The 26,578-nt window shown below is 39.3% G+C and overlaps 1 protein-coding gene across 1 annotated transcript in view; it reads left to right on the plus strand.

Moving 5' to 3' along the window:
* The window catches only part of LOC147406299 (putative clathrin assembly protein At2g01600), a 37,932-nt gene that overhangs the window by 1,629 nt on the left and 9,725 nt on the right, over window positions 1-26,578 (plus strand). The window contains 4 exon segments of the mRNA XM_086434254.1: window positions 18,117-18,255; window positions 18,388-18,515; window positions 20,287-20,379; window positions 20,559-20,609. Of these exon segments, the coding sequence (XP_086290380.1) occupies window positions 18,117-18,255; window positions 18,388-18,515; window positions 20,287-20,379; window positions 20,559-20,609 (411 nt within the window).

The raw sequence follows: 26,578 nt of genomic DNA on the forward strand, positions 1-26,578 counted from the left end.
AGTTTTGTGTCAATTTGAGGAGAAGTATCGCTATTAGCATAGGGGATGATGATGGACTGACTTTTGAAGAATGTGCTAGATCCTTGGGTTGTAGTCAAGAGATCATGAGCACGTGTTTCCAATTTTAGAGATTGTGGGTAAAAAAGTAGAGAATATCTCTCTCTCTCTCTCTCTCTCTCACTCTATATATATATATATATATATTCACGAAAGAGAAAGTGACTTTTTTTTGTTAAGTTGTGGTTTGAACAAATAGAAACAATCAAATGGAGATAATGAGAGGGAAAATTGATTTTTTCGATGAACTCCATATTTTCCTGTGAGTTCTTTCTGTGCTATTTAAGGTTTCTCTCGGTGTCTCCATCCCTAGGTCCTGCAATTTCTTTGAATGCTTGTAGCTAGGGATTGCTTCAATGGAGATTAAGACCTATAACTCTTCTCCATATGGTGGTAATGAGACCTCAATTCTATAAACAAGGGGTTTAAATATTTGAGTAGTCTGCATCATCATCTTCTAATGGAAGTTGAATGCAAGAATCTGTTATCGAAGGTAAATGCTTATTTGCCGAGTGAAGGGGTTTTTAGGTTTAGGATGGTTCGCAAAGTATTTGAGCATAAGAAAATGGGTAGCTCATTCATCATTATTTTGGTGGTGGAAGGAAAGTGGTTGTTAAAGGTGGGTGTGTTTGGGGTTTGAAGACATTTTTATTGATCGAGCAAGATCTATGAATTAGTCTTTTTCAATAAATTTAATACCTGTACCGGGTCTATGTCCCCTATTTATCTAATGGTAAGGAGCTCAATTGATTCTTGAGAATCTCACATTTTAATTATTATCTATCTTTAGGTGTGGAAGTAACCAGCTTAGCTTTTGAAATGTATGGATTAGTTCTCTTAGTTGGGGTGGGTTCTGCCCATCCTATATATAAACACTACGCCTTTGACCTTCGGTTCAGAGAAGGGGGTGAGGAGGAATGCCGGACTTACTAGTGTATGAGATGCCCCATACATCTTGGAAGAATAATTGTGCTTTGGACTGCCAGCCCTATGGATCAAGAGAGGGATACTGGAAATGGTTGGTAGCCACACCCTTCTCTGAGAATTGTACATTGCATTGACACAAAGATGGGCTGTCATGAATGTAGATGAGGTAGGATGGGCAGTTGGTTAGGTCTAGTCTGGATTGTACATGGGTGGCAGTTGGAATGAGGATGCCGACTCTCTTCTTCTTTGGTCTATTGTTGTAAACGTAGACCATGAAGAAGGACGTGGTGCTATCTTAAACTTTTGGATGCTGATCTGAGTTATTTATTTAGATTTTGGATATGATATGGAATGAGCCCAAATCGTAGGGGAGACCCTTTTTCAACAACGGAGTAGAAGGGGAGTGTTAAATAAGTCTGTAGGGTTATTTTAGTCTTTTCACTTCTTTATTCTCTTATGTAATACTTACATAGCCTAATTAGGGCTAATTAATCTGATTACAATTCTCTCTTAATTCTAATTTGGTATCAGAGTCTCCTTCTCTACCTTCATCGAACTTCTTCTGCAACAAATCCCATCGATCTAGTTTTCATTCAAACAACACCCTAACTTCACGTTGGTTTTTCAACTCAGATCACCCCTGAGGGGGTACTCCATCTCAGTATACCCCTAATCGAAGCATGCGATAGGGATTAACATCTGTAAAGAGCCTGCGATCAGGCTGTATTCACAGCTATGGCGCTGTTTGAGATCAGCGACACCCACAATGACTTTGTTTAAGCCCTGTGACACCCAACATAGCCTTGTTTAACCCCTGCGATCACAGTAGAAGAGAGTTTCTTAACAGGCAACAATAGTGAGTGGCTGTTCTGCCTCGAACGACGCTAATAGGCGACTGTTTGAGCCTTACGATCACAACAGGTGCTGTATTTGGAGCAGGCGACACCTTTAGGTGGCCTCTCTGCCCTGTGTAACACTAGTGGGTAACTGTCTGGATGTTTTCAATCACAGCCAGTGATGTTCTATCTTGTGCGACAGTAGTGGGTAACTCTGATTAGTTTTTTAATCACAGCAAGTGATTGTTTTTTCAGCAGCTGACGTTAATAGGTGACTGATATGCTGTGTTATAAGTCTTGAGATCACAGCAGTAGATTTTTTCTTATTTTTTTATCATCGTAAAAGCTATTTGGGAGTGGCAACAATGTTTATGAATACCTACGGAGGCATTTGATTACAGCAAGGTGCTGTTTGGGTTTGTTCTAACAGCAATATTACTTCTTGAGTCTCTATGCTTGCGAGAATGACCGCTTAGGTAACCCACAGCAGTGGTTAATCAGCCTTTACGTCTCTTCCGATCGTGTATTGTCACCTTTAGGGTGCTGCGGTCACTTTATTCTAGGGAGTTGTGCCCTAATCTTACTCGAACTATCGTCCAACCAGAGTACTCAGATTATTTGATGGCCTCTGAGACATCTTCTTCCTCGATTACTGGTAATAATAATGGATCGAGTGGTCCTTCATCTCACTCAACCGATTTTCTAGGTATTCAGATCACTACCGTAAAATTAGATGGTCCTAATTATCTCTTTTGGGCACGATCAGTTGAAATGTTCATTGGTGGAAACGGGAAAATCGGTTACCTAACTGGGACAGACAAACAACCTGCACAGACTGATAGTTCTTACTCCCATTGGTTTGCTAATGATTCTATTGTCCGTTCTTGCTTGGTTACTTCTATGCAACCACACATTGCGGCTGGTTTTATGTTTTCCTCGACAACAAAACAGATATGGGATTCCGCAAAGAGTATTTACTTACAACGTCAGAATATTGTCAGGATCTTCAATTTGGAGCGTGAGATTTCTCGTCTTTCCCAAGGAGACTCTTCAATTACCACTTATATCTCACAGCTATGTGCTCGGTGGGAAGAGCTGACTTTCTATTCCTCATCCTATGCTTGGAAGGATCCTATTGATGAGACATTATATTCGTCAATTCTGGATAAGAATCGGGTTTTTCAGTTTCTAGCGGGTCTCTGGGACGAATTTGAGTATGCGCGAGTTCATTTATTGGGTATGGATCCTTTTCCGTCGCTACAGACTGCTTATTTATATGTCTTAGCGGATGAGAGTCGTCGTGCAGCTGTCCTACCTCATTCTTCAGGAGATCATTCTGCTATGCTTACTCGCCTATCTTCTCCACAACCCCCCAGTGGGTCTATGCCTACCCGTCAATGACATAAGTGTGATCATTGTGGAAAGTTAGGTCATGTGAAGGCTCGATGTTATGCACTTCATGGTCATCCTAATTAGCAACGTAAACAGTCTCAACGATCTTCAGCTCATATAGTTTCTCAATCGACTACTGATTCAGCACCTCTTTCAGTTACTACATCCTCATCAAACTCGGTATCTCTATCCCAAGCCGAGCTTGACAAGTTCAGAAAATTCTTCAATTAGATAGAGACTTCATCACAGCCGGTTTCTACCTTCGCTCACTCAGGTACCTTTGCATTTGCAAACAGTGTTTCCACCACTTCCTCACCATGGATCATTGATTCTGGTGCCTCAGATAACATGACCGGTATGTCCTCCCTTTTTCAAACCTATAGTGTTTGCTCTGGTCATCGCAAGGTTCGCCTGGCTAATGGTTCTTTGTCTTCCATAGCTGGTCAAGGTCTTTTACCTGTTACATCCTCTTTATCCTTAACTAAAACACTACATGTTCCTCAACTTACTACTAACCTGGTATCCGTTAGTAGTCTTACAAAAAATTTGAACTGCAGTGTAACCTTTTGTTCTTCTCATTGTGTCTTTCAGGATTTGGAGTCGAAGAGGACGATTGGCACTGGACGTGAAGTGAATGGATTGTATCTCCTGGATGTTCCCGGTTCCCCTAGCACCCATTCTGCTCTTCAGCTTAATAGTTTTAGTAGTCAATCTAATAAGGCTCTTGTAATGCGTTGGCATTTACGCTTAGGCCATATTTCTTTTGGATATTTGAAACACATGTTCCCTAATTTATTTAATAATAACAATGTGCTTGATTTTTCTTGTGAAACTTGTCAATTAGCTAAACATGTGCGTTCTTCTTATCCTATTAGTATGAATCCTACTACACTTGCTATGTTTGACTTAATTCATTCTGATGTGTGGGGTCCTTCCCCTGTCATATCCACTCTTGGTTTTCGCTATTTTGTCTTGTTCATTGATGATCACAGTCGTACCACTTGGGTTTATCTTATGAAACACAAGAGTGAGGTTTATGGGATCTTCAAGCAATTTCTTGCTATGGTTCAAACCCAATTTGGTCGTCATCAAGACCTTCCGTTCTGATCGTGTTACTGAGTACACTTATAGTGAGATCTTGAAACTTTGTTTAGCGTCTGGCATTGAGCATCAAATGTTCAATGTTAAGACCCCTCAGCAGAAGGGCCTATCAGAAAGAAAAAATCGCCATATTCTAGAGTTAGCCCGTGCCATTTCGATTGGCATGAACGTGCCCCAATCCTATTGGGCTGATGCAGTTCTTACTGCTGTTTATCTTATTAATCGGACCCCCTCCAGTGTTCTTCAGTTTGTCACACCCCTCTTTAATCTCTCTCCAGATCGTCCCGTGTTTCCACTTCCTCCGCGTGTTTTTGGGTGTGTCTGTTTTGTTCAAATTCTTGACCAAAATCGTTCTAAACTTGACCCTAAGGCCGTCAAATGTATCTTTCTGGGTTATTCCTCTACCTAGAAAGGATACTGTTGTTACCATCCTCCTTCTCGACGACGTTTCATTTCTCGAGATGTTTCTTTTTTTGAGCATACTCCTTATTATAATGGGTCCGTTAGCATTCAATCTGAGTGGTTTCCTCTAGATTCACCTGATGATCATTTTCCTTCTTTATTTCCCCTTCCCCTGCCTGTTCCTCCCTCTCCACCCCCCGTCAGTTCGTCCTCTCCTCCATTGCAGGTTTACTCTCGACGTCCACGTGATACTCCCATCCCTTCTATGTCCGACCAGCTCGCCTCCTCGTCTCCAGCTCCACCTTCGTTTGTTCTCTGTGATGATCGTCCTATTGCCACTCGTAAGGGTAAGCGCACTTGTACTTATCCCATTTCAAATTATATATCTAACTCTGCACTCTCACCCTCCTATTGGAGTTTTCTTTCTTCTGTTTCCGCTGTTTCTCTTCCTACTACTGTTGTAGATGCTATTGCTCATCCTAAGTGGCGCGCAGCTATGATTGATGAGTTGACTGCTCTTGACAAGACTCAAACTTGGAAAATTGTGCCTCTTCCGCCTGGAAGGAAAGCTGTGGGTTGTCGCTGGGTATTCACGCTTAAGCATAATCCGGATGGTTCCATTGCTCGTTATAAGGCCCGTCTGGTGGCCAAAGGTTATGCTCAAACTTATGGGATTGATTATCAGGAAATTTTTGCTCCGGTTGACAAGATGACCACCATTCACGTTCTCCTTTCTGTTGCTGTTATCCGAGGATGGCCTCTTTTTCAGTTAGATGTCAAGAATGCTTTTCTCAATGGTGATCTTCAGGAAGAAGTTTATATGGTCCAACCTCCTGGGTTTTTTCCTTCTGCTTCTCCTGCATATTTTTTGTCGTCTTCGTCGGTTTCTTTATGGTCTGAAGCAGTCTCCTCGTGCTTGGTCTGAGCGCTTCACTAAGGCCATGCATCAGTTTGGTTTCCATCAGAGTTCTGCTGATCACACCTTGTTCTTGCGTCACTCCCAAGGCAAAACTGTTGCTCTGATTGTGTATGTGGATGATATTGTTCTTACTGGAGATGATGCCGATGGCCTTACCGAGGTCAAAACTTACTTAGGCCGTCAATTTGAGATTAAGGACCTTGGACATCTTCGCTATTTTCTGGGTATTGAGGTTGTACGGTCCCAGTCTGGTATATTTATTTCTCAGCGTAAGTATGTCTTGACTTACTCAGTGCCTCTGATCAGCTTGGATCTCGCCCAGCTGATACTCCTATTGAGCAGAATCACAGGTTGGCTGATTCTGAGGGGGAGTGTGTGTCAGATATTGGCCAATATCAGCGTCTTGTGGAAAAATTGATCTATTTGTTTATGACTCGCCCTGACATTGCCTATGCTGTTAGTGTTGTAAGTCAGTTTATGCACTTGCCTCGAACATCTCATCTTGCTGCTGTTTATCGTATTCTTAGATACCTTAAGGGATGTCCTGGTCAAGGTATTTTATTCAACAATCATGGTCATCTTTGCATTGAGGCATGGACAGATGCAGATTATGCTTGTTCAGTGACTAAGAGACGGTCTACTTCTGGGTATTGTACTAAAGTTGGTGGTAACTTGGTAACTTGGCGTAGTAAGAAGCAGAATGTAGTTTCTCGGTCGAGTGCTGAGTCAGAATACAGAGCCATGGTACTTGGAGTATGCAAGTTGTTGTGGCTCAAAATCTTACTAGCTGATTTATGTCTTCTTGTGCCGGTCCCTTTCTTATTATATTGCGATAATAAATTAGCTATTAACATAGCTGTAAATCCGGTTCAACATGACAGAACGAAGCACATAGAAGTTGATCGTCATTTCATTAGAGAAAAGATAGTTTCTGGACAGATTTGTACTCCTTTTGTTCCTACCTCTCAACAACTTGCTGATGTTCTTACTAAAGGTGTTAGTAAAACCTCCTTTGAAGATGTCTTGTCCAAGTTGGGCATTGTTGATATCCACGCACCAACTTGAGGGGGAGTGTTAAATAAGTCTATAGGGTTATTTTAGTCTTTTCACTTCTTTATTCTCTTATGTAATACTTACATAGCCTAATTAGGGCTAATTAATCTGATTACAATTCTCTCTTAATTCTAATTGGGAGAGAGTGGGCTTTTCTTTTAAGATCAATAGGTGAAACTATTTACTTATACCGATAATGTAGTTCTATCTGGGGACCTACATTTTCTACTAGTGCATATAGGATTTTCAGCCTACTCTTTTCTAGTGTAGGACCTACTCATTTATATGTGGTACCGTCACCGTTGGGGCCTACGTAACGTAACAAAATGAAGTTTCAATATCGCTTGTAGAGTCTCTAGCCTTGACTACATTAACTGAACTACATGAACTCAAGTTTGGTACTACATTAACTATCAAAAGAGTGCTTATGCATAAGATAATGAAGGTACTACATATAAATGAGTAGGTCTTGACTACACTAGAAAGGAGTAAGCTGAAAAGCCTACGTTGCTAATCAACATACTCTTTTCTAGTGTAGTTAGGTAGAAAGGGCCTACTCATTTGTATGTAGTACTATCACTGTCTCGTGTAGAAGTGTTTTACTGATAGATAATGTAATACCAAACTTGAGTTTCATGTAGTGAGCCTCCCCCGGAGAAACCTTAAAACATACACACATGCAACGGATCGAACACAAACGAAAAATGAGAAGAGGGCCATGATGATGATCTTATTTTCGTTTTTGCCCTGCCCCAATTATGCAGTCCTAGCTCGCGGTGCTACATACCATAAAAAAAAAAGGTTCTCTCTCTATTTTGCTTCTATTGAGTTGGAATACACTGGTAAAAGAGCATGTAGTTATCTTGTAGAGCCTATTAGTCAAGTCAACATGCTCATGAGATGATTCAACCTCAGATTAAGCGAGTGGCTAGTCAAGGCTTTCATTGACGTTTCCATCCTCTATAGTAGTAAAGTGGGTAACTGTAATTTATTAGTGGACCATCTAGCAAACTCAGTGCTTGTTCCTACTGATAGAGCTGCAAAAGTTAGAAACCCCATTTTATTAGTGGAGTAGGCTTATCAATTGGTGCAAGTTCTATCTTTTAGAACCGTTTCCCCCCTAACCCCCTCGAGGGGAGTAGCTACCTCACCTCATAGTTGGGCCTCTTAAGAGAGGCCTTGGAGAGCGACAGGTCTTGAGTTTACACTCGCTTGCGTATGGGCCCCATGTAAGGTCTTTGAATAGGCCTTATGGCTATATCAAATATGGGCTTAGAGCTCATTTAACTAAGAGAGTAGGTACGTTATCCCCTTAGTTCCCTCAGGGGGGACTTTGAACTCACCTAAAGTCATACACCGAACTTGTCTCTTTACTAGTGGATGCTCCTGCCTACGCCATGGGTCATTTTGTGCATTTTTTCCTTAGGCGTTGAATATTCTTTACGCATTTATAAATTGATGCAAACATTTAATTACACTATTCCCTTTTATCTCATAAATAACATTCAAACAAACTTATAAAACTATCAAAATACCTCATTTTTCACGTTAAATTATGAAATACCCCAAAATAATGCTATAAAAAAAGTGTCTGTTTTGGATTAATTGATCCAAAATTTCAAAAAAAATGAAGAGAAACTGTTCATCCATATTCTTGTCTGATTATGATTCTAGCCGAATTAATATTTGTTTGTCTGATATGCAATCCATCGACACACCTATATAAATTGAAGCTATTAATTACTTGCAACTCAACATAAAACTCATGTTGTTAAGTTTGGGTGACTCCTTTTTCTTCAAATTTTCATGTGTGATAGAACGGGGTCTTACTCCCATGACATTTAATCATGAAAAATAATATTATAAAAGGAAAAAAAAAACCCAACAATTTCAAATCTAAGCATAAAAAGTTACTAAGACACAATATTTTTCAGAAAAATGAATTAAACTGAGCGAAGCTCCTGCAACACCATCACACGGAAGATACACTTTGACAGAAATGAATTATGCCATTTACCACATTATATTGATGAAAATACGCTTAAATCACATTGAATGTCTATCTAGATTCCAGGAGTAACATGACTTTCATATAATCTTCTAGCTAAGAAGCTCACCTTGATGAATAATCTGTGGATAAAACAAATAGAAAAAACCAATTAAAAGTGTCGATATGACTACTCATTTTGTTTAATAAAATTATCAATACAAAGTGTGACCTTTTCACAAATATTTCAAAACAGTGCTAACAACTAACTACAACCACATCCAACAAAATGGTGTGTGGTATTTTGATTTGAAAAAAAAAATAAAAGAGAAAAATAAAATAAAAAGTGTCAACCTGGTAGGTATTCCTTTTGTTTTTAAATTTTTTATCAAAATGGTATATAGCTCTTTTCACAAATATTTCAAGATAGTGGCTGGGATAATAATTCCAGTGAAAGTTGGGCTATTTTGGTTAAACACTAATTTGGTCTTAGTTAGATTTCAAATCTTATTAAGGATCATTATTAAAAGTGTCAGCATGGTAATTACTTGTTTTTTTTAAATAAAATTATCAAAATGGTATATTACCCTTTTTACAAAAATTTCAAAACAGTGCCAATACCTTACTATAACCATATTCAACTAACTGGAGCATTGTATATTTACCTTGAAAAAAATTAAAACAGAAAAATCAATTTAAAAGTGTCAGTCTGATAGGTACTCTTTTTATTTTAAAAATTATCAAAATGGTATATGACCCTTTTCAAAAATATTTCAAAAATAATGATTGGGACAATAATTCCCCTAGAATATTGGGCCATTTGGTTCAAACACTAATTTGTCTTACTTGTATTTCAAATCTTAGTAACTACTAAGGATTGTTGGCCCACATGGAATTCCACATTGGCAATCCGAAACCATAACACTAGCTTTTATGGAAAATATTCAGATTTTTGCAAAAAATAAAATAAATAAAGACTAAAAAAAACCCTTTCTTATTCTTGAACCAAGGTTTTGGAAATTACATAAACGATGAAAGCAATGTGACTAGTGGTATTGCCTGTAAAGTAAAAAATAGAGGTTATTTTTCATTAAAATATATTTTAACACCTATGGTGTTGAACAAATTTGAACTCTCTTTAAAATCCCCATTTTCCCTGTTGACTGGAAATGCTTTTTTTGCATTTACTTTCAATGATAAAAATTTGCATCACCACTTTCTCTTTCCCCTTGTAATTTTACAGAGAATAAAAGAACACAAAAAAGTAAATGCAAAAAACACAACACAAATCCAGAATGAGAGAGAGAGAGAGAGAGATGTGCACTTTCTATTGTGGACTAATCCTAACTGAAATCTAGATGAAACACGCAACACAAATCTTCAATAATAATTTGATTAAGCATGGAAATCAAACATTCAAGAATTTGATTTTAAAAAAAGGACAGTTTATGCATAAGAAGAAGTGAGCAGCGATAGAGGCGTACCTGTGGTTGGAGAATCTTCCCAACACAAACCTTCAACAATCTCGCTCAAAAGAATTATGGAACATGTGAAAAAGTGGTGGAGAAAGTCCTTAGGATTGAAAAGATGGAAACTTGCATTGACAAAAGAAAGTGGAGAGGTGGATTCAAAGTTGAGAGTCTGTTTGTAGGAGGCTTCTTCCACCATGGATGTGTGCAAATTGAAAATACACCGTTGAATTTTTTGGTCCATTTATCGATAATTTCACTATTTGCAATTTATTGTGTAGAGCTCAAGGGTGAGGAAGGGTCAAAGTTGATATGGATGGGTAAGCCTTTGAGTTGGAAATGGGCAAACAAGGCCAACTTGATCAAGGGGTTTGAAGTGGGGCATGGTTTGTCAAGCTCTAGAAGAGGAATTGTTTCATTAAAACATCAAGGAAGGGGTAATTCAGGGGGTTTAGTGGAGGAGGGGTTGGTCGAAAGTAGAGAATCATGTTTGGTTTTTTTTTTTCAAGACCAACATAAGCTTTGTTTTAGGGCTAGGAAAGTAGGTAGGAAGGTTTGGAGATGAACCAATTGTGGCAGTGGTGTGTCGAGCATGCCACCATTGTTTCTCGGAGATTTAAATTCATATGAAGGTTCGAGGGCAGTCCCTTGCAACGGTACTTTTGGGATTATAACAAGGATTTCCCCAAAAAAATAAGGTGATTCTAGATGTCGGACATTAACTATATTTTCCATCATTTGGAAAATCTCATTTCATAGAACTTGATTCTCAAATCTTGATTTAGTGAGGTAGTGGAGGTGGTGAATCGGTGTTGCATTGGATCAAATCCTCACAATTCACCATTTAGGAAAGGCTAATTGCAAGAGGACACTTTTCATACTTTTTCAATTGCTTTGATGGGTGGGCCAAAGAGAGTTTGTTTATCAATCATTTATGGGTGGAGGCTCAATATTAGGGTTTGCTAATGGGCTACCCATCATAATGGAAACTCTTGTGGGCATATCTTTTCCTCTGTTAGGCCTTGAGGTATGTTTGAAAATGAGTATTCTCAAACTTCTTATGTTACTAACCCGTCTTCCTTGCTCTCTATCTCAAGAGGGATTCCATTTAGCAAATGTTGTTAGAATGATGAAGGACCAAGCTATGTCTTCATAGCTAGCTATCATAAAAAAATCCATGGGCTTCGGTGGAAATAGCCGTAATGCAAAATGTGGTTGCGATCATGGTCATTTTGATAAGCTCATGTGATGGATATTGGCGTTGTCTTTGAGATACTTAGTTAAGGGACTTGAGGTTTCACTAAGCAAGGAAAAGGAGTTCTATTTTGTTCCCCTATGATCTAGAGTTGTTTTATAGGTAAGATTGGCCTAAAGATTTATGTCAAAGGAAGGTGGATATCCAATCTTCTTTGTTTTTTAAAATTTGTTTCCTCCATTTTCCTATTTTACTCTTGTCCATTTTCCTATCGAGGTCAAGGGTTTTTTTAGTAGTTTGAAGACACGTGGGTTTCTCATATATTAATCAAAATATGGAGGGTTTCATTAAAATCAGCCGTTTTAAAGGGATTTATACAAATTAAAGACTCAAATCAAGTCTTTATACCTGGGTCTGGTTATGTACGATGGGAGGGAGACAAAGGGGTTAACGAAAGGGAGACGAAGGAGTTAAACATTTACTATCATGCCCCAAAAACTCAACCCAAAACCACCCCATGATTCTCAAGTTGAATCTAGAGGCATGATATTTAACCCATAACAGATAATCATACATAAGACACAAATGATATTTAAATATCATAATAAAAATCATACCTGATTATTGGTCAACAAAATATAGAAGTATCCTCAAACCTCGACCCACTTAGACATATTTACATATTAGAGTAACGACACATACCGTGTCATAGATACAAGAGAAAACAACATCGGAAGACTTTTAAACCTAACTCTAGTTCAGTAACTCAATAATAATACTCATAATCCTCCCCCGGAAGTTTGAACTGATCACCTGAGCTTCCTCTGAAGGATCATCTAAATCAGGTGTGCTTGAAATTTGTGTTGTCGTAGCGGTGAGTAACAGGGAAGTTACCCAGTAGGGGAATTTTACAATTCTAAATAATAACATCCTACATGGAGTTTAAACATTCTAGGAATTCGTAAATCATGTATTTTGATATTCAGCACATAATTGAAAATAATTGAACACTGATATCATAAAACCTAGTAGGAAATTGAAACACAATTAAAAATCTAAAAAAGAAATAATTGTTCATAATACAACATCAAATAATAGAGTATTATACTAGAGAGTTGAGGGTTACGACTGATGTGAACATCTCAGTCAAGATACGATTATTCCAATACTTCACCAATGTGGAACCTCACCGTTAGTTCTTGATTCTATGGTCAGCCTCTACCACATTTGGGTAATTGTTTTCCGGCTCAGGTTGGCTGTTGACGAAGGCCTTAAGAAACAGGCCAAATCAAGTAGCTTATTTTTTCTTGACTACTCTAGACTATTAATGATCATTAACTAACCATCTTCATCTATGCTAATCTAGCGTGCATGTGATCTTTGATAATCTCTATCAATTATACAACTATCTACATCTTGTTCTCTATTAAAGATAGAAAGGAAATTCCGTCTTTCCTAATACAGATTTTAGGGAAAATTCCATGATGACTTGCACTCGATGTGCCTGGAAATATGGTCTCAAGCGCAGCGCAATGTAAACTAAGGCTAATCCCATTTTCTCGAGTCTTGAGTAGCACGTTTCTGCATCCGTGAAAGTTTTACTCAGAAAATAGATGGGTTGCTCTATCGCTACCCTGGTTCTAACCAAGACCGAGCTGAGTGCATACTCTGAAGTGGCCAGTACAATCCCAACTCTTCTCCTACTTCTGGTTTTGAGAGTATGGGTGGTTTACCTAGGTATCTCTTCAATTCTGAGAAAGTTTGTTCACATTCTTTTGGCCACTCAAACCTGGAGTTTTTTCGTAACAACTGGTACAAAGGTGTCTGTATTTATCAGAAAACCTGGCAATAAAGCGATTCAAGGTAGTTACTCTTCCCACTAGCTTTTGGACTTGCTTCCGAGTCCTTGAGGAAGGCATTTCTAATAATGCTCTGATTTGATCTGGATTGGCTTCGATCCTTCTTTTCGTGACTAGGTAACCTAAGAATTTCCTTGAGGTTAACGCGAAAGTATACTTCTCTATGTTGAGCTTCATCCCCACTTTCCTTATCTGGGAAAAGACTTCTTCTAAATCATTAATATGGTCCTCCTTCTTCTTGCTATTGATCAGTAGGTCGTCTATATATACTTTCGCTGTTCTGCCCAGCAGATTTCTAAAAAGCTCTGTTACCAACCTCTGATAAGTAGCCCCTTGCTCTGTAATGAATGTTGTCTTCTCTTAGTCTGCTGGGCTGAGCTGTATCTGATTATAGCCAGAATAGCTGTCTATGAAGGACAACCTTTCGTGGCTGGAAGTGATCTATCCTTGGCATTGGAAAACTATCTTTAGGACAGGCCTTATTCAAGTTTGTGAAGTCTATACAGAATATAACTTTCCTGTTCTTCTTAGGTACTGCCATGATGTTCGCTATCCATTGTAGGAATTGCACTTCCCGAATGAATTCAGCTTTGATCAACCTGCCCACCTTTTCATTTACCACTCTCTGAACCGCAGTGCTAGTCTCCTTGGCTTCTGCTTGACCGGCTTGAAGGTTGGCTCGACATTTAAGTGGTGACAGATCACCTCTAGACTGATTCCTAGCATCTCTTAGATGGACCAGGTGAAAACATCCCGGTTCCTCTTCAAGCAATCTGTTAACTCTTTCAGCTCTCCCGACTCCAACTCTGCCCTTACTCCGATCTACTTTCCTTCTCCCACATCTATTACCTGGATGCCTTCTAGGCATGGGGGTCCATCAGGCTTGACCTCCCCCTACTATAATTGTTATTGCTGGATTTTAGTCTCGGATGACTCTTCCCTGTCCAACGTGTACACTTAAGCTGCCACTTGATAGCCTCGCACGTCCCACATTCCTTGCTGCGTGGGGAATCGAAGGACCTGATAGTATGTAGATGGAGCCGCTCACATCTCATACGTCTACTATCTCCCCAGAATAGCATTATACAGTGAACTTGCCTCAACAACCATGAATCTGGTCATTAAGGTAACTAATCCAGCCTGTACAGGCAACACTATTTCCCCCCAAGGTTGATTGGATCTCCCATCAAATCCAATCAATGGTGCTCCCACTGGGGTGAGCACATACCTGCTGAGGTCCATCTTCAAGAAGGTCGAAGTATACAAAATATCTACGGAGCTACCACTGTCGATCAACACCCTTTTGAGTGTGAAGGTGCCCACCTGCAACGTTACCATGAGCGCGTCATAGTGGGGCCTCACTACCCCCTCCAAATCCTTCTCGGTGAACGTCATTGTCTGTTTCCCGTAGGGTCCTCTCTGCTCAATAGGCCCACTCCTTGCTGTAAAGACATGAGCCAAATGCTCGGCCCTTCTTCTTTTAATCCTCTCACCGACCTTACTCTGCCCCGGCTTTCCACTCTCCTCTCTGAAGACAACAGGTATCACTGTTGCCCTTCCATCCTGGCCTTCAACAGGTGGTTGTTCGGCCCTATGGTTTTTGTCTCGGAGCGAGTCCTCTCTTTGTCTTCTGGGCAGATCTTTCAACCTGCCCTACTTTGCCAACCTCTACAGGAATCTTCTCAAGGCTTGGCATCTATTGGTGGTGTGTGCCCACGCCTTGTGATACTCATAGTACTTCTCATCTCGATTTATCTGATCTCGAGGAAGTGGTGCAGGCTATTCGAAATAAGGTTTGTGTGCGATGAGTGGCAAGATCTCGCTAGGAGGCATAGCAAAATACGTTCCTCCTCTTCTCCTCTCCCCATCTTGCTCAAGTGGCCTCTTCCTACTCTGCTGCTGTGGCTGATGTTGCTTATTGGGCTTCTCTACAACGTGTATCACCATCTTCTTCCCTGCGGAGCTCTGAGGGTCCGCTCTCTCGAACAACTCACTCAAAGTTTCCGGTCTCTTCTTCACGAGAGACCTATACAACCCTGAGCCAGATGGTAAAGAATTTCTGAACGCCACCACGGCTGTTTTCTCATCACAACTCTCTCAAGACATTGCTTCCTCTCTAAATCTCCTTATGAACTTTATAAGGCTTTCTCCAATTCGCAACCTCATGTTGAGCAGCGCATCATGTCTCCACTGCTTTTCCTGTTGCCAATATACCGTGTTACAAAGGCAGTGCAGAGTTCATCGAATGAAGCAATAGATCCGCAAGGCAACTTGTGGAACCATGTCAACGCGTTCCCCTGCAAACTCGAAGGGAACAACCTGCACATCAACCCTTTCTTCTCCTCCCACAACGCGAGCATCTGTCGGAAGTGGAAAAGATGCTCCACTGGGTTTTTCGTCCCTAAATAAGGGGTAAAATGTAGCGGTACAAACTTCTTCGGGATCTCTTCGGCTAAAATTTTTGCCATAAAGGGAGACTTATGAATCCCCCGAATGACTTGCACTGCTGTCATGCCTACATTGGCACTCTTCACCATCTCCTTCTCCTTTCTAATCATCTCTCTGACCTCCTTTCGAGTTAAGCCTATTACGGGCTCAGTCTGAGTGGTCATAGTAATGACCTCTGTTTCACCTTCTCCCTTAGGGATTAGTAACGATGCGCCCTTCCGTGCTCGAGGCACGATCGTTCTTGCTTGTTGGCTGGGAATCCCTTGGTAAGGTATCTTGCCTTGCCGGCTACTGGTTATCAAGATGCTGACTCAAATGTCGATTTTGCTCGACTAAGTCATCCATTTTCTTCTGCATCTCCTCCTGTTGTTTCCTCATAGCATCTAATATCGCCAAGAGTTGTGCATCTGCGACTGGAGCCGTTGGTGGGGGTGCATGGACTTCGTTTGTTCTTGTGGATCTCATCATTGTTTCAATCGAAATCAATCTACTATTGGTGTTCCCACGAACAGTGTCAGTTCTGTGCGGTCTAGATCTAGTGAACGGCTACGATGTTTCCAACCGCACTGATCTGAAGTTGTTCCTAGTACCTCCCTCCCTGTGGCGGCATGGTAGCTACCAAAATCACTCTGACGCTCAAGTTAGAGAAGCAGATGAATAGTCTCAAGTACTGGTTAGACCCATGATCCCTCCCAAAAGATCCCTCTCAATAGTGCTTCCTGTGTTATTTATCCCCCCTCTAGCTATTCATAGGGTTTCCCCCTCTTTAGACTATAATCATGGGATATCTACCGACTTTGTGGAGTTGTTTACCTAATCGGGATCTCTTGGATTGATTGTACTAATCTGCAGAGATCTCTTTCGGGATCCCTAGGATTGGCGTGCACGCATCAGCCTTACGGTTACCTTATGACCTAGCCTACCCAGCTTGGCAGACTTGGTCTTGCTTACCACTATGTTGCCCTGCCAGCCAGACTAGGAAAGTCTCTGCTCTGACTTGCCTTGCTTGCAAGGCAGTGCCCCGTATGCTGATCTGTGCCTGGTACCACTTAACCGGTTTAGACACGTGTATGGTTTAGGTTAACACACAATTATTTTCCTTTACACTATGATACTAAGAAAAGTACAATTAACCTATTTTTTGAGAAAATAACATACTATTGAAAAAAATTAACAACCATGCCATCAAGACAAATGCCACTCACGACCCGAAACCCAATTCTAAACCTGCTAGATTTAGATCATACATACAACCATTCCCAAATCTAAATCAAATTTTCTTGCAACATATTTCTTTTTCATTTCATTTATTCGTAAAACAATATCAGAGCGAAAGCTAATGTAATTTTTCACTAACAAAACATATCTACATTCCAAAACCAAGTTCAATTTATACATCAGATACACTGTATACACTGCCCAAAAGATACAAGATACAACATTATTTATGCATAAAATGCAATGTTTTGTGGTACCTTGTTTTTTAAATCCTTTTATCGGTTTGAAAAAGTTGTTTTTTCTAATTCTAATAATTTTATTTTAATCCCTTCGAAAATAGTTCTATATGTACTCGTACTTTTTTTTTCTATATATTTATTTGCAAATAAAAACTAATTTTATTGATTTAAATACAATGTTTTGGAATTGGTTTGATTTTTTGAAAACTGAACCAACGAAACAGAATTGCATTTTAAACCTTGGTCAAGATTATCACATGTATCTTCAAGGGGACGCATGAAGTGAACATCTATATTGTCTCATTTTGTGATTAAAAAAGATCTAATGATTCAAGTGTGGACTATGACACAAAATTGTATTCGTAATCTCTTTGATGCTCTAACATCATCTTGTCTTTTTCTTCCACCTTTAAAAAAAAATAATAATAATAAGCAAGCGGATTAGTGGTTGTAATTAGTAGGTGAAGGTAGGTTTTGAACCCAAGTTGTGGTATTGACGCTCTCAGACTTTAACGAACTTAGCAAGTTGGCACCTTCCTCATTTTCTTCCACTTGTTCTCTCTTATCGATAAAAAATGCATTATTTTCTCTAGTAAAATACATGAAATGAAGTATTTAAATTATTAACTCTTGAAAAATATTATAACACTAGAAATAGAATTCATTGTTACAATGCCCAACAGCAATGGACAAGTTAAGATGAAGAGTTGTGGGGAAAATTTTGACAAAAGCAAATTATCAAGATGACTGCATATTATTGTTTTTTACAGATCTAAGTTGTGCAGTTGTGCCCATCAAAGAATTGGTCAACACTAGTGGCTCTTGCAGGTTGATTGTTATGGATTTGAGGTTGCAAATTTCAACAGTACCATTCATGTCAGGATGGAACATCTTCTTTCTTGTCTGGCAACATTTACATAATAATATAGTCTACCTATAATGATGTGGTGTATCTTGCTAGCTTTAGTTAATGAATGAATTATAACTTATTGTCGCTCATCTTTTAATTTTCAGGTGGCACTAAAAACTCTCATAGTTGTTCATAGGACCCTGAGGGAGGGTGATCCTACATTCCAAGAAGCGTTGCTGAATTTCCGTCAGAGAGGACGAATTCTCCAATTATCTAATTTCAAGGATGATTCAAGCCCTATAGGTTAATTTGTTCTAATTTTGTTTCTCAGATTTTTTTTTTAATTATATGCGAACTACTTTTGATGAGCATGAACTGATTTTATGAATTCTTTATTGGTAATGAATAAATTGGATTTTTTTTTTTTTTTTGTAGCTTGGGATTGCTCTGCTTGGGTTCGTACATATGCATTATTCTTGGAGGAAAGGCTAGAATGCTTTAGTATTTTGAAGTATGATATTGAAGCTGAGCGTCTACCAAGACCTGTCCAAGGCCAGGAGAAGGTATGATATGTATGATTGTGTTCCATTTATAATTATAGTTATATTTGGTAGAATGGGAAAATTATTGATGACCAAGGAAAGGATTACAATACACCATGGAGAGGGATAGAATAGCCTAACCATATAATGGGACAAAATTGTTTGGGAAGGTTTTCGTTTGTGATATTTCTGTCATCTAAACCTTAGTCTCCATTCAGTATACATTTTGTTTTATCTGGAACAGTTAAATTAGCTTTATTTCAGGCACTTCAATCATCATCATCATTGTCAAAGCCTTATTCTGAAAATTTGGGGTCATTTGAACGAATCTTGTTCCTCAACTTAATTCTGCCTAATGCTATTGCTATGTCTCTTGTATTCACTCAAGTGCATCCATATCCCTTTAGATTGCCTCAAGCCATCGTTGTGTTTTTATTTATTTTTGGTATTCCTATCGCTCTTTTAGGACTTTCAACTTGCACATTCCTTGTATCTGGGCTGTTATCTCAGTCTTCATTTCACATGACCAAACCATCTCAATCAACTTTTCTTAGTTTTATCATCTACGTTCATTTTCTAATTTTATTTTTATTCTTTTTGCTCATCGATTTCAACATAATACTCACCCCTTCGTCTTGTGGTTCCGCAGAAGACATAGTCAACATGGTAGAAATCATCTCAAAGACTTTTTTCTTTTTTTTTGGGTAGAAGCTTGGACTTGAACCCAACATCTATCCGAGTCCCAAGTATGTAATAATATTTGTATGAAGCATCAATTGACGAATTGCATTAGATTAGGTACGAGAGTTCTCAATGCTCAATGTACAAAGCATTTCTGGTTACAATGGCTTTTGTTCAGAATCTCTGACACCAATTTGCAGACTGCTGAGTATGAGAGAAAATGATAGTCCATCCTCTTAATTGTGAATCTCCAACAGTAGTGCCCAATTACTGCCCATGACCTGCATCCTACTTTGTTGCATTTGGCGAATCTCCTTCAACTAACACGGAATTTCAAAGTTGACTTTATAATTTTTGATTGTTGAAGACCAGCTATAATATCTGCTTCAGTAGAATCCTCCATCTTAATGGGTTAGGAAAAGGTATTAATGTTTTCATCCTGCGTGTTATAAAAGATGTCACCTATTCTGGCCTATCCTAGAGATCCTAATGTGGAAGGTGCCAGCTATCTTAGTTGTAAAGTTATTGGTGATGATACCATAGACCTGGGTTCTATTCCTGTCATCACTGAGTTACTGATCTCATGAAAAAAGGCTTACCCCACCCCCCCCTAAAAAAAAATATAAAAAAAAAAAAAAAAAGAAAGAAAGAAAGAAAGAAAGAAAAAAAAAAAAGAAAGAGATACCAATGGGATTTGAATCTACATGACCTCAAAGTTGCATTGCACTATGTCAACCAACTGAGCTATGTCCAAGCCTAAGATATGAGTCATATTCTTCATCATCCTCTATGCCTTCTCCCAGATATTGGGGGATTGACAACATTAATCGTATTTCGCTATTCGGTGAGGTGGTAAAGTCTTTTCACGATAATACCACAGGTGTGGGATCAAAACCCTGTCTTTCATAGTTACACCTATCAAAACAAGAGAACAAAAAGGATTCCAATGTTGGTAATGGGCAAACCTTTGATTAAAATACTTGGGCCTGAAATTATTTTTAGTTAAGGGCCGACACAGATTTTATCTGATTGTACTCATATTTTAATTCCTGTCGTTTGCTAATTTTAAATCTGTAACGTTTTTTTTTGTTCTTGTTGCTTTTGTTTTCAGGGCTACAGCAGAATCCGGGATTTGGATAGTGGAGAATTATTGGAGCAATTGCAAGCTTTGCAGCAGTTGCTGTATCGTCTTATTGGATGCCAGGTATTTTTGTACTACTCATGGACATTTATTTTTATTTAATGATATAAATTGATATTATCTGTGCTTTCAACCTGCTATCGTAATAAAAGGACCAATTTTCAATTTGTGCCCCCCCCCCCCCCCACCCCTTTTTGTTTACTTTTGTTGAAGAGGATTGATGCTGGATTCTTACCATACAGCCGGAAGGAGCAGCTGTTGGAAATTACTTAATACAATATGCCTTGGCTCTGGTATGTCCAATTTACCATTCTATGCGGCCTGATAATTTTGGAAGTTTCTGATTTAGAAATAATGTAGTTAATGACTTGTAAAAATATGATAAGTAATGGTTTCTCATTTTCTAAGGTTACTCGAATGCAGTAGAAATAAAATAATAACTGGCATTGATTTCTAAATCATAGCAAGCAAATTGTGATTACCTGAGTTGGATGACAAGGATGGAACCCAGTGTCATACATGTTTCTGAGCTCAAGATTATCTGAATTCTTCCTCAAATGTACTTATCAAAAAAGTATTCTTCCCTAAATTTGGAGATTGATATTTTCCTATTCTTACCTATCAAAAAAAATATGTTCCTATTCTTCTCATTCTTGCGTTTTAGGAATATTTGTACATTATACTGGGCTCTGCTTGTCTTTCAGCTCTCGGTTAGTATTGTGCCTACATGCACTTAGTGTTACGAAAGTCTTGAATACTGTAGATGGTACCTGCTGCCTGAACACAACGTCAGTACATTTGTCAGTGTGACGTCCAAGTCATCAATGGGTGGAAGATGCATTGGCCACTGATGAAGGCCAAACACATTTAGACCTTAGACGCCATAAGGTGAGTTTCTAGACCAGGTCAGGAAGTTGTTGAGAGGCTTGAAGGATGACAGTCAATCACTGCCTAACATGACAAGACATGAGGACGTCCCATGTCATAGCATGCCACTCTACACTGGTGTTGAAGGACAGACAATATGATTCCACATTGTTTGATAGATTCTGGTTGCGATAAAAGGTACAACAACATCAGCCAATGAGATGTATAGCGACTCCCCTCACCTTTTGAGTCTATAAAAACCTGATTCGTTACTGGAGAAGGGTCATTTGGTCATCAATCATACTCTTTTCTCCACTGGTTGACCTTCACCCCTCATCTTATTCACTTCAAGGACAACCAAATGACCATCTTCTTGTTATAGGTGGAAGTTGGAGTCACCCAGTCACTCTTACCCTGAAACATTGGCGACTCTTCTCAGGTGGGTGACGTTCTTCAAAACTATGAGAACCATTGAAGCTAGACTAGCTTTCAAGGAATTGAACGAACCTAGCCATGCAATTCAACAAGAAGATTGAAAGGACTCCTAAGTGGCCAATACTCCTACAACCTCCCTCCCCGCTCCTCTTTCAATGATAAATGCTTGGGTGGCATTTGAACCACAAGGAGAAGTGTTATGCAACTTTGCACAAACAAACAAAGACATTCTATATGCTCTGGAACATATGGGCCATGGACATGTGTAGCTAACACTGCCTTGTCCCTTGGTGGTTGATGAAGTTATTGAACTGCAGGGGGTATCCATGTCTATTGCAAGAAAGGTGCAAGAGATCGTGCAGCCATAGTCATCAAAAGCGTACAGGGTAACAATGTCTTCACACCAATTATAGGCATCGGAACCCAAGGCTACACACCATAAGAGTTTCTTGTGAAGGAAAGGAATCGATGAGCAAATGCAAAATAATGTGTACACCTAGGAACTTCAACTTCTTACTTACCGGAAGTTAAACAACGGCCCTACCCTAAGGGGAAGCACACTACTCGCTTACTTGAAACACTCAACGAACATGAAATTGACTTCAATCTTTGCAAGGTTTCATAGCTCTCATTACCAAAACATATCTATTCGAGTTGGAGTAAACAAATTTTCTTCCTTGGTTATTGTATTGGAGATCTGAAAAACAAAATTTAAAATAGGAAAAAGGAAAGAAAACCCTAAAACAAATCAAATACTATTGCTCTGGTACCGTATTCAATTCAAATTAGGGTTTGTATGAACAATGAAGAGAAGGTGAAAAAGAGAACCGAGAGAAACAAGAGAGGATTCAATATCCTTGTGTTTACCCCCTTTTAGCCATTTATACGAAGAATTGAAATTATTATTATCATGTCACTTTTAAGCGAGTAAATCCAAAATGTCTACTCTACCCTTAATAGTATTGAGTGTTGTGTTATCCGCCTCCACTCCCGAGTGTCACATGCTCACGTATCGTGCCCCAGTTCAACCCGTGTTCCTCTTATATTCATAGTTGCGTTGTCCCCATCAAATTGGTCTTTTGGGGTAAATGGATGTCAATATGGTATCAGAGCGTTAGGTTCATATAGGTCACGGGTTCGAGTCTCCTCGAAGGAATTTTCCACCTTTATGGGGAGTGTTGAGTGTTTTGTTATCCACCTCTGCTCTCGGGTGTCAAGTGCTCACGTATCGTGCTCCAGTTTGACCCGTGTCCCTCTTATATTCATAGTTGTGCCTTCCCCATCAGATCTATCTTTTGGGGTAAATAGATGTCAACAAATAGAAGGAATGATTAAACTAATAAGAAAAAAATATAAATCACATAATGCTATCAACAAAGGAAAACAAACTAGTGCACTGATTACCTAACAAAATTAGGCATTGATACTTTGACATTTGGTAGATGGGATTCTCTTTCTTGTTTACTAAAGGGGAGTTTAGCTACGTTGCTCCTTTTGGGAATCCTCAAGACTTGTTGGTTTGGAGTCGCTACCATTTATTGGATTCAAGTTTGTGAATGGCCTCCCAGGGATCAGTGTTTTTCTTTCAAAACATCCTTAAAAGAAAAGTGACTCCTAACTGTTCTTAACCAAAAAATATTTGGGTATGGAGGTTCATTTAATGAATGGGGAAGGTGTTAGGCACCCCTTTGGTGATTACCTTACACTTTGCCATTTTTTATTAGTTTGGATTATGAAAAATAAAAGGAAAGCTAAATGCAAAATAAAAGAAACGAAACAGGGACTTACGTTGAAGCCTTACTCAATCGTGGATTTTTTATTTAAGTTCATCCAATTATGATGCGTAGCCTTTGATCAAGTCCATTTTATGCTAAAAAGGCTAGGAATGATGCATGGAATGGAGTTGTAAACTAGAAAGTGGAAAATCATATGCTTGAGCATGAGTTTAGTAAAAAAAAAGCAGCAAACAGATTTTCTGATGTTTGTAAGAAAATCTAGATCAAAATCCCACGTAATGTATTCCGAACAAGTTGGAACTTGGGTGAGTTGAACTAGTCTTACCAATTGTTTTTTTTTCAGAATTGGAATTACTCGAATCAGAACTGTATGGACGGAGTTATAGGAATGAGAAGTTACTGGTGTAATTGCTCTGTCTTGTACCTACCAGGTTGTGCTTCCCAAAACTATAACTGCCTCTATTCAATTCTAATTAATTTGGAATTCACTGAAATGTAAGTAGACTTCATGATGCTTTTTTGGGATTTGGAATCAAGTGAAAAGCTTTCCGAATCCAAGAGAACTACCCTTCTAAAGTCTGCTTATATTCAATCACACTTTCATTAATTTTTTTAACATACTCTGCATGATTTGTATTGAGGAAGTGTGTAAAATGGTGGTCTAATCTATTTGATATATGGAATGTTTTTCAATGTCAAAGGAATGAAGTTGGCAAAGAAATATTGGGATTTTCTCACAAGAGATGCCCCCTTTTGTTTATTTCTTATTGACTGAGGTGAATATGCTAGATTGGTGTAAATGGGGTGAAAAAGCCTAGAGGTGCCGTCCTCATTTTTCCTCCAAGTCCCATTCAGATACCATTATACTAGGGGCTTGGCCGGGATATTTGATGAGGTCAGGGTAGTTGAAAATTGAAAGCTCACATCAAGGATCCTAAAATTAAATTACAAGAGAAATGGATAGAAGAGGGATGGGGATGCAAGAAATTTAAAACACTAACTAAATTCTACATGTATGTTCTCGGATCTTTAAAATTTGAAGGTGGATTGGGTTGAGTTTAGTTCAAAAACAAAGAGAAGATTAAGAATTGATTAATTAGCCCTAATTAGGCTATATAAAAATTACATTAAGATAAATAAAGAAGGGAAAAGACTAAAATAACCCTATAGACTTATTTAACACTCCCCCTCAAGTTGGTGCGTGGATATCAACAATGCCCAACTTGGACAAGACATCTTCAAAGGAAGTTTTACTAACACCTTTACTAAGAACATCAGCAAGTTGTTGAGAGGTAGGAACAAAGGGAGTACAAATCTGTCTAGAAACTATTTTTTCTCTAATGAAATGACGATCAACTTCTATGTGCTTCGTTCTGTCATGCTGAACCGGATTTGCAGCTATGTTAATAGCTGATTTATTATCGCAATATAGTAAGAAGGAGACCGGCACAGGAAGACATAAATCAGCTAGTAAGATTTTGAGACACAACAACTTGCATACTCCAAGTGCCATAGCTCTGTATTCTGACTCAGCACTCAACCGAGAAACCACATCCTGCTTCTTACTACGCCAAGTTACCAAGTTACCACCAACTTTAGTACAATACCCCAAGTAGACCTTCTATCAGTCACTGAACAAGCATAATCTGCATCTGTCCATGCCTCAATGCGAAGATGACCATGATTGCTGAATAAAATGCCTCGACCAGGACATCCCTTAAGGTATCTAAGAATACGATAAACAGCAGCAAGATGAGATGTTCGAGGCGAATGCATAAACTGACTTACAACACTAACAGCATAGGCAATGTCAGGGCGAGATATAGACAAGTAGATCAACTTTCCCACAAGACACTGATATTGGCCAATATCTGACACACACTCCCCCTCAGAATCAGCCAACCTGTGATTCTGCTCAATAGAGTATCAGCTGGACGAGATCCAAGCTGACCAGAGGCACTGAGTAAATCAAGAACATACTTACGCTGAGAAATAAATATACCAGACTGGGATCGGGCAACCTCAATACCCAGAAAATAGCGAAGATGGCCAAGGTCCTTAATCTCAAATTGACGTCTTAAGTAAGTTTTGACCTCGGTAAGGCCATCGGCATCATCTCCAGTAAGAACAATATCATCCACATACACAATCAGAGCAACAGTTTTGCCTTGGGAGTGACGCAAGAACAAGGTGTGATCAGCAGAACTCTAATAGAAACCAAACTGATGCATGGCCTTAGTGAAGCGCTCAGACCAAGCACGAGGAGACTGCTTCAGACCATAAAGGGACCGGCGAAGATGACAAACATGTGCAGGAGAAGCAGAAGGAAGAAACCCAGGAGGTTGGACCATATAGACTTCTTCCTGAAGATCACAATTGAGAAAAGCATTCTTAACATCTAACTGAAAGAGAGGCCATCCTCGGATAGCAGCAACAGAAAGGAGAACACGAATGGTGGTCATCTTGGCAACCGGAGCAAAAATTTCCTGATAATCAATCCCATAAGTCTGAGCATAACCTTTGGCCACCAGACGGGCCTTATAACGAGCAATGGAGCCGTCCGGATTATGCTTAAGCGTGAAGACCCAGCGACAACCCACAGCTTTCCGTCCAGGTGGAAGAGGAACAATTTTCCAAGTTTGAGTCTTTTCAAGAGCAATCAACTCATCAATCATAGCTGTGCGCCACTCAGGATGAGCAATAGCATCTGCAACAGTAGTAGGAAGAGAAACAGTAGAAACAGAAGCAAGAAAACTCCGATAGGAGGGTGATAGTGCAGAATCAGATATATAATTTGAAATGGGATAAGTACAGGTGCGCTTACCCTTACGAGTGGCAATAGGACGATCATCATAGGGAACAGACGGAGGCGGAGCTGGAGGCGAGCTAGTCGGACATAGAAGTAATGGTAGTATCACGGGGACGTTGAGAGTAAACCTGCAATGGAGGAGAGGATGAACTGACGGGGGGTGGGGAGGAAAGAACAGGCATGGGAAGGGGAAATAAAGAAGGAAAAGAATCATCAGGTGAATCTAGAGGAAACCACTCAGATTGAATACCAACAGACCAACTATAGTAAGGAGTATGCTCGAGAAATGAAACGCCGTCGAGAAGGAGGATGGTAACAACGGTATCCTTTCTGGGTAGAGGAATAACCCAGAAAGATACATTTTACGGCCTTAGGGTCAAGTTTAGTATGAGTTTGGGCAAGAATTTGAACAAAA

This window comes from Akebia trifoliata, chromosome 3 (assembly GCF_017979445.1).
Source record: "Akebia trifoliata isolate Shusen 1 chromosome 3, ASM1797944v1, whole genome shotgun sequence".
Taxonomy (NCBI): Eukaryota; Viridiplantae; Streptophyta; class Magnoliopsida; order Ranunculales; family Lardizabalaceae; genus Akebia; species Akebia trifoliata.